Genomic DNA, 9154 nt, shown 5'->3' on the forward strand with positions numbered 1-9154 from the left:
TATTCAGTGGAGAGTTATTTGCTTCTTTTCAAATTGTCTTCACTCCAGAGGCAACTGCAGTTGTGTTGCTCTGGGCACTACTGCTAACACTTAGAAACCTCTCATCTACCTGGGGCTGGGCAAATAGAAAAAAATGTTCACATATTTGCTGGCCAAAGTAAATCAATTCAGATACAGCAGACACAAAGCCCTGAACTTTCAGGTAAGACAATCTGAAATGAACACAATCAAACAGCACAAACTATAGATCACTAAAAGACATTTCATCCTCTCTAAAGCTGAATGTGGGTTTTTCTTTAAAAGATTCTTTAAAAGCCTTTTTCTGCCTATGTTGTTTTAGACAAAATCACGTGAGTTACATGAGTTTTCAGTGTATACTCCACAGCAGGGTTTTTCTCAATCCATTCCCCTACAAGAGGAGGACTGAGGGTGAGGGGTTATTCCAAAAGCAAGAGACACATTTGATGCGGATGGGGAAATCCAGACAGATCCCTAGAGAAAAAACTCCTTCTTCTGAAATTGGTGAGGATAAGCATGAAGGCTTCTGCACTGCTCAATGCTATTTTTTGAGAGCATATTCACCTGATCAGAAATCATTCAGCTGCTCCTCCCAAAACAAGGAATTCACTTATTAGAATTTTCATGAGAAGACTCTCAGATGAGTATGAAACACAGCTTTATGAGTGCTTTTACAGCTCATTACTACATTTAATTTCAAAAGCTATTATAAGATTGCAATAAAAACAAGTGGACATAGTGGTATTTCACTATAGCACAGACATAAAGAGGAAAAACATAATAAAGTGGAAGTTTTCTAAAAGGCAATTATACAGTCAGTGAAGTCTTATGTTTGAGCATTTCTATCTTCTCTTCAAATAAAGGGAAAGGATAACACCAATTGAAGGAGACAAATAACATGAGTTACAATCCAAGTTATGAAATTTACTGAAAAATAAGTAAAGTATGCTAAAATCTCAGCCCAGAGCAGATTTGCAGATACTGCATGAAGATTTGCCATGGTGATGGTACCTTGGAAACACGTACAAGCTTCAAACGAAGTAGCAATAGTCTCAAAAGAACTGAAACTAAGTTGTTTCTGAGGAACAGCATTAAGAAGGCTGGCAGCAACTGCTGCACAGACTTGGGGATGAGGGGGCAGAAGGGAACTAATTTTATTCTATAAATTCTTTTAAAATACCAATACATATAATATCCCTTCTGCTGACATGATAATGTACTGTTCTGGGACACTCTGGTTCTATTTTGGTAGCTACTTAAATAGGTCATAAAAATGATTAAAAGAAATGCTTAATGCATTTTTAGGAAAATGGATACAGGTTATCCCATTTTCATGAATTTAAAGGTAGACGAATGCCCACTATTCCACAGGAAACAGGAAATTCTAATTTTTGTTACATTCTTCATATTATAGTGTATAGCAGGAGAATAATTTAATTCCCCTATGTATGTTCTTCTTTGACTTTATAAAGCAAAAATATCAAGACAACTAGTCAGTACCATAGAAAAAAAACATCTAAAGCACTTAAAATTTACACACAATCTCCCTCATTGTGCCTTTATTCCTAATCATATTTACAACACTGTGAATATCCTTAACACCACACAACCACCACAAAGTTTTCAGTGGTATTCAGAATTCAAAAGTTTTCAGATGTGACATGAAGTCACATTCTTGCTTTTGCGTGCTTACCTCTAAAGTAAAACCCCTGTGCACATTCATATGAGAGGGATGTTTATATGTACCTACCATCTTCTCTCTGGAAAAGACATGGTATTTTGCTTTCAACTTTAATGGCATTGTTTGCCAGACTTATTACAGTTAAAGTACCTATTTTTCATTCTTGCCAGGATCTAATAGTAGGGTTAGATCTTTTTTCCATCCTTACATAGTTTCAGTGACTATGAATGGCTCTAGAGATAACCTAGCACAATTGCTAGTGACTGGTATCTGGAACTATTCTTCAAAATAGTGGCCTCAGATCAAGGGTATTTTGAATTTATAGCATTTTAACTACTATTAATAAAAGTTTTCAGAAAAAGGTGCAGAATTTTTTTAATCTCTCTCCAAAATCTCCACAAACATGCAATATTTTCTGTCATTTTTGTGTCACATCTAATTGCTGTGACAGTAAATGCTCCCAGGGAAATTTGTCTTGGAACTTCTTGCAGCCTCACTAATGCAGACAGAGTCTTAAACTCTTTAAAAAGTCAAGAGGATTCCACAAAGGCTTAAAAATCTACATTTCAGATTGGCATTTTGCAGACACAAATTAATAAATAATGTTGCGTTTTATGGTTTTAAAACCTGCTTGAAACAAAATGGATCAACAGTGAGCATTTATCATTGCAAGATACTCTTTGAATATGTTTACACTAAATGTAAATGTTTATAGTAAATTCACTATTTAGGTGGACTTAACTGAGGGTATCAACATTTATAATCCAGATAAACTACTTCTTTCTCTTTTGTTTGCACTTAGTCTATCACCCATCTATAACATACTTGTGCCAAAAAGACAAAAGTGAGCTCTTCTCACAGAATGATAGGGCTGGAAGAGATCTCATGAGGTCTTCTTGTCCATTACTCAGATCTAAAGCAGCAATAACTGTCTTACCTATTCCTACAGACGGGTAATAGACTCCACAAACATACCAGACAATTTGTCCCATTACTACACCACTCTTAGCATTAGACAGCTTTCCTTAACATGCTTTTAAAATTGTCCCATAACCTTTCTCTTGGTTAGGGATCCCTTCCCTTGGTTGATCCTTTTTGCATCAGTATTACATACCAAACATGCATGTCCAGGCTAAGGAATCCCAGTTTCTTCAAATGCTCTTTCATATTTTTAGGCCCATGCTCATTTTTGTTGTTCTTGAACTGTTCTACAATTGCTACTCTTTTCTCAAAACACACATATAGTACTGCACTGGTCAACTAATACCTTACAAATGCCAAATATTAGCTCCCGTAACTAGCACACTGAATTTCTCCTAAATATGTGACGTTACTGCGCCAGTTTTCTTGCAGCAAGTTCCTGGTCAGTTTGATTAAAATTGAGATCTTGCAAATCTTGACCTTATCTTTCACATCTCCACCAAATTTCAATATGTATTTATTTATAAACTTTGTGATGTCTCACAAATATCTAATCAAACAAAGTAGAAAGGCTCTAAGTAGGAAAACAGGGAAATCGGCAAAGACAGAGAAGATGCAGGATTCAAGATACTATTTTGTGCCTGCTGTACAAGGAGGCAAAGGCCCTGGTTTTCCTGCTTCTGTCCCTACACTTCTTTGCTCATGAAATTTAGTCAGCTCCCTTTTGCCTTTCATACCAGTCAGCCATAATGCCCTCAATTCTCCAAGTTTGCACAAAACTCCACACCTCATTTACCCTCATTTCACCCTGCAACTTCTTTTTTCCCCAAGATATTTCTTCTATATTTAGCAATAGCCTTTATCAGCTATTCCAACTTTCACCTTGCCTATCCTAATAAACAACCTTGTAGAACAAGGGTGGATTTTAATTATCTTTTAAGTATGCTACGCTTTTTTTTCATTTCATGAGAAGAACTTTTAAACTGCACCAACATTGAAAATTTGTGAACACATTTGTATGACATCAAAATGGCATTATTATTGCAAAAGGAGTCAGATAGATGCAATTCTTCAATATTTGGGCTTTTTGCAAGGCAGACCTGAACCTAGGAAAGGAACGTGCAATGCCTATGGCTTTCCCTTCTCATACCAGACACACAACTAATTGTCTAAGATACTTCACAGTGGATTAAGTATTCCCTCACCTACTTAAATCCTCTCAACCATTGAAACTGTAAACATTACTTATTTAAGAAGCATCAAAAGATGGAAGTATTTTGTTTTAGAATTCATTCTATATTTTTTCCAAAGGAGAAAGTAGAGAGAAGATACAATTATCGACAGAGGAAATTGAAAGCATATATTTCACAAGTAGAATTTGTGAGAAAAAATCAAACAATTTATAGATGCATTAAGGTGGGATGATTTCCACACAGTACTTTTTTTTTTTTTGTGTGCAAATATATCTCAGGCTGTCATTTATTCTTAAGAAGAAACACCAGAGAACACCATATGATCCAGATGTATTTTTTTTTAACTGTGACACTGGCAAATATAAGGGAGCATTTGGGGGTGCTCAAATAAATATGCGAATGTGATTGTTACTTCATTTCTTTCTAGCATTTTCTGGGACAAGTTTTCTTTTTTCTTTTCATTTAGAACTCAGAATCAGGCAATAATAAAGAAAATACCAAGAGCAGAAATTCAGTCCTAAATTTATACTTATAATTAAGTTTTAGGGTTTTAATTTCAATTGTTGCCATTATCTCATCACTCTTGTCTTGAAAATGTAATACTGCCTCTGTATTTTTCCAAAAGAATCACAGCATTCTTGCAGTCTCTATAAACTTGCCTTAAGTGTTGCTAAAATGCTGTACTCTGGAGAAGGGAACTGGGAATGAGTACTGTTATACCAACCACGGGGTCAGGCTCTGACACCCCTTCTCACAATGAGCAATACATTTCATCTGCAAGTCTCATCCAAGGGCCCACTCAGCATTAACAAAAGCAAAAGAATTTGGCCTGTTAGTGTGAGCAGCTTCCCACACTCACCTGCTACATTAAAAATAGTTACTTCCCAAGATCTTGCTATACCATTCTCCCACATACAGAGTCCTAAGCAGCAATAACTGCGTGCCATTTGCAGCAGCACCAGAGTGCTCTTGATACAAACACTGTCTTACCTAGAGCACACACATCATACACTGTAGCGTGTGCATATGCAGCACCCACATATAGCACAGCAACATCATGCTTTAAGGCCTTGTATCTACCAGATTGGAGCAAGAAATTTAAAAATAAATAAACAAATAAATACAACAAAATAGCTCTTTAATTTCAAGACTGAATGAGGAGGGCAAGAGAACACGATCTTAGAAAGGAAAAAGTCAATTTCACTTTCTATACATGGGTTTTACTGCTACCTTCAGAAAACACAGAAAAATCACATGCCAAACATAAAAATAGTTAACAAAAATATCTGCACTTTATCTATATATCCTCCTTTTATCCAAAATATCAAACTTCTACCAAATAACACCCTATTTTAAAAACCAATTTTGATTTGCATATGAGATATCCAGAATCTACAGGAACAAATATGAACAACTTGTGCTATGAATAAATTGCCAATAAAGTCACAATAAAGCAACAATTTTCAAAATAATTTCCATGCAATCAGGTATACATGTACACAACAAACTCGCAGTATTTAGTTCTTTGTTAGGAAATCAACAGAAGGTCTTTGTGGAGGTCTGCAGATTGTTTCTCCTGTTCTGTAAACAAATGATGACACCTCAGAAATTTTTGAATTACTCACAACTATTTAAAGCATTCTGAATAATTACTGAAAAAAACATACTTGATGACTGATACATAAATCACCAGATGATTCTGAAAGCATACAACTACATTTTGTTAACATATTAGTATAGGTACTGAACAATACAAATTAAGACTATATTTGCATTTCCAAGAGCAGCTTCAACAATTTTCTGTTTATATATACAGTATTGCACTTATGGTAAATTAGCAATAGATTTCTAATTATTTTCACCAAAACTTGTCCATGCTGCAAAAAAAAAAAAAAAAAAAAAAAACCCACATTAGCATAACTGCTAACAAGGCTATTGTCTCTGTATAAGACCTGTTTTCAAAAAAAGTGACAGGAAATTGACAAGGAAATTATTTAGTTCCTCAGAACCACAGGTAACAATGTACTTTATTAGTTTTCAAATTGCTAGGAATTGGGGTTTTCAATTAAAAGCTTGCATAATAAATAAATAACACATGACTAACACTAGAATAAAAGTAGATTCCAGTTTGTACAGACTGTGGGATTTTGGTGGGAAATTTCATTGAGGCTTCACTATCTTTGAGCACCATTAGTAGATAAAATTAATAAAGGACTACATTCTCAATCTTACTAGAAATAACAATTAAACTATATAGTATGTTACAGTTTCACAAAAAAGAAAAAAAATTTAACTCTGTTGCATATTGCAAAGCCCCCAGACTAACCCCTGAAGGGAAAAAACTCTGCTAGAAGCCTTTTCTTCATACCCAGAGCCCACTGAACTGGGACAACACTTGGGAACAGACCTGTATTCATCTTACAGCTTGCATTCCTGTTCTGTTTGTTTCCAGTCAAGATGAGGATGGATCCCCAGAACAGAAGTCCTCTAAAGCTGTGTCACAACACTGCCTCCCAGACTAACAGACCTTAGCACCGATCAGTTCTCACCTATTGCTACTCCCCAAACTCTGCCATGACTCCAGGTATAAGACCGCCAGCATGCAAAAGGCATTTCTGCCTTATAGGGCCTTAGACAGCAGCCAGGCTGAGACTGCCACAGCACAAACATACACTTTATTGCCTGGCACACAGAGAAAACATCACCAGAAACAGAAATCCTGAAGGAGCTGTGCCTTTTGCCACCATTGTGGCAAGAAATCAATGTTGCGTTGTTGAGGTGCACAGGCCCTCTCAGAAATCACAAGAGTAAGAGGGGACTGGGGTACATGCCACAATATATTTATTACATGGAGAAGTCTCCCGTGCCCACTTGAAGCAAATACAACTGAATTAATTAGCTGTAGTAAATGGAGGTGAGAACAAGGACACAAAGGTAGCAAGCACTGATCTGCAGCTCTATGGACAGGGACCTGCAGCTCTGCAGAGAGGTACTGCACCAGGGCAGGGCTCCTGAGGGAACAAGGGACAATTGTCCCCTCATCAGCACATAAGAAATATTATCTTCTTAGGTGCTCTCAACCACAGCAACAGCCTTTTTTTCTGGGCACAGCCCAGAGCAACAAAATTTAAAGCCAGACAGCCCAAGGCAATCCTGCACGTTGTGCCTTCTGAAAGCTGACTCCTCTGGCTCCCTGTGCAGTGGCCATCGCACAGGGACAGCACACGGTGACAAAGTGAGACTAGCACACAGGCCAACAAGGTATGAGCAAAAGCAAAACTGCTACTGACTGCTGCATTCGTGTGAAACACTAAGGACTAAGCCTTCCATGGAATCACTGTCATGAACTACAGATGGAAACTTGGTTTACACTTAATTGTCTCTCTACAGAAAGGAACTCGGCAGCCAGTCTGTCAGTGAAAGCAACAGGACCTTCTACTCCACTGTCAGAAACTGAGAGAGCAGCCAGTAATAGGATGTAAGATTCATAAAAGGGATCCAGAAAGCAACGGGAAAAAACTGTCCCTGCCACAAGGAGAAAGATGATGCCAGAGATAACCTCACACTGCGTAGCAACCTGCCACCTGATTGCAAAATGGACCACGTCAACAGATGATGGGAACAGACCCTATGAAAAATGGGCTTGCCACGAGCGCAACTCATCAACCTGCAGCAGCTGAGACTTGTCTCTTTCAAGCTTTGTCAATGTTGTGCAGCTCGCCGTGCTAACACACAGCCATTTCAGGAGCAGCAAAGCCTCTACAGACCTATGCAGTGTGTTGACAGGGATGTGTACGCACAGTCAGACACTTGTGTATGTACATGAGAGACTTTTCCTTGCCCCAGACAGATTTCCTGTGCAAGGCAGGAACCACCATTCACAAACAGAATCTCAGTATGAAATCTAGATCGACACCCACAGTTAAACCTTCTGTGTGTCTGCAACCCTGTGTTTGGGGAAGGCCTGGCAGGAAAAAGGGTCCCTACAGGTCTAACGATGTTAAAAGCCTCCCACCAATTGATCTCATTCCTACTGGCACGGAAAAGGCTGCCCAGCCGTAGCTGTGCAGCCGCACGGTGCTCCGAGGAGAGGGGGCACCGTGTCCCCCTCAGACAACAATAACCCCGGATCAGCAGCTCCACGGCTGAGCACAAGGGACTGCGACACGGCAGCACGGAGCACAGCCCGGGATCCGGCGGGAGGCAGACCCTGCCGTGTCAGTGCCAGCTCTCAGCAGATTCCTCTGCGCTCTGCAAGCGAGGAGGGCCAGGAACCCCCGGACACTGCCCCGGCCCCGGAGCGGGATCCCCGCGGGGTTGCCCACAGGTGCTCTCTCCCCTGCGCTGCCCCACCGCGGGGAGGAGGGGGCAGGAGAGCCTGAGGAAGGAGATGTCGGAGGCAGGGGGACACGAAGAGAGGGGGTACCGAGAGCAAGGGGATGCCTGAGGCAGGGCCCCAGAGGGTAAGGTGCTTGCCCTGAAGGGACACACGTACACACACGCACAAACACACACCGCTCCATCCCCGAGCGTCCTGGCGCCGAGACACTCCCGCCGCCGCGGCATCGCCCGGCACCGGAGCGAGCCAACCTGTGTCCCCGGGCACCGAGAAACCGGCTGCGGTGCCCGGCACGGGCGGGCGGGCGGAAGGCGGCCCCCCGCGCCCCCTCCCCGGCTGCCTCCCCGCGGGGCGCGTCGCATCCCCCCGGCCGGGGCCGCGCTGCGGCAGCCGTACCGTGGGCAGCAGCGGCTCCATCTGCGCCCCTTGGTCCTGAGTCTCCATGCGGCGGCGGCGGGGCTGCGGCGGCGCCCCCTCCCCGCCGCCCGCGGGCCGGGGCGCTCCCCGGGCGCTGCGGGAGCCGCTGGGCTGCGCCGGGCTCGGGGCTCCCCGGCTCCGCGCTCCCGGCTCCGCGCTCCCGGCTCCGCGCTCCCGGCTCCGCGCTCCCGGCTCCGCGCTCCCGGCTCCGCGCTCCCGGCGCGCAGGCAGGAAGCGCGCGCCAGTCACATGGCCGCGCGCACCGCCGGCCCCGCGCGGGGGGGCAGAGCCGGAGCCACCTGCGGGATGCGGGGTGCGGGATGCGGGATGCGGGATGCGGGGTGCGGGATGCGGGGTGCGGGGTGCGGGATGCAGGGTGCGGGATGCGGGGTGGGGGGTGCGGGATGATGCCGGGCCCGCCTCGCCCCTGCACACCGGCACCCCGCGGGCGCTGCAATGGGAGCGGGGAGCAGAGGGACCGGGCCCCGCTAAGCGCCGGGTGAGACTATGGAAAACACCACACACGGCTCAGAAGCTTAGCGCTTCACACCAAGCTTCAGCCGCAGGCTCCCCAGCACTGCTGCT

General features: G+C 43.1%; 1 protein-coding gene across 2 annotated transcripts in view; it reads right to left on the minus strand.

The window, feature by feature from the left end:
• SLC4A10 (solute carrier family 4 member 10) overlaps window positions 1-8668 on the minus strand; it is a 146578-nt gene extending 137910 nt beyond the window's left edge. The window contains exon 1 of one of the 2 annotated variants that reach the window (XM_066554075.1): window positions 8549-8668. In XM_066554075.1, coding sequence (XP_066410172.1) covers window positions 8549-8596 — 48 coding nt within the window. In that variant the 5' untranslated portion in view covers window positions 8597-8668. The remainder of the gene's footprint in view (window positions 1-8548) is intronic. The other variant, XM_066554077.1, reaches the window with a different exon arrangement.
• Between the last annotated feature and the right edge of the window lie 486 nt (window positions 8669-9154).

The sequence above is a fragment of the Molothrus aeneus genome, chromosome 7 (genome assembly GCF_037042795.1).
Source record: "Molothrus aeneus isolate 106 chromosome 7, BPBGC_Maene_1.0, whole genome shotgun sequence".
NCBI lineage: Eukaryota > Metazoa > Chordata > Aves > Passeriformes > Icteridae > Molothrus > Molothrus aeneus.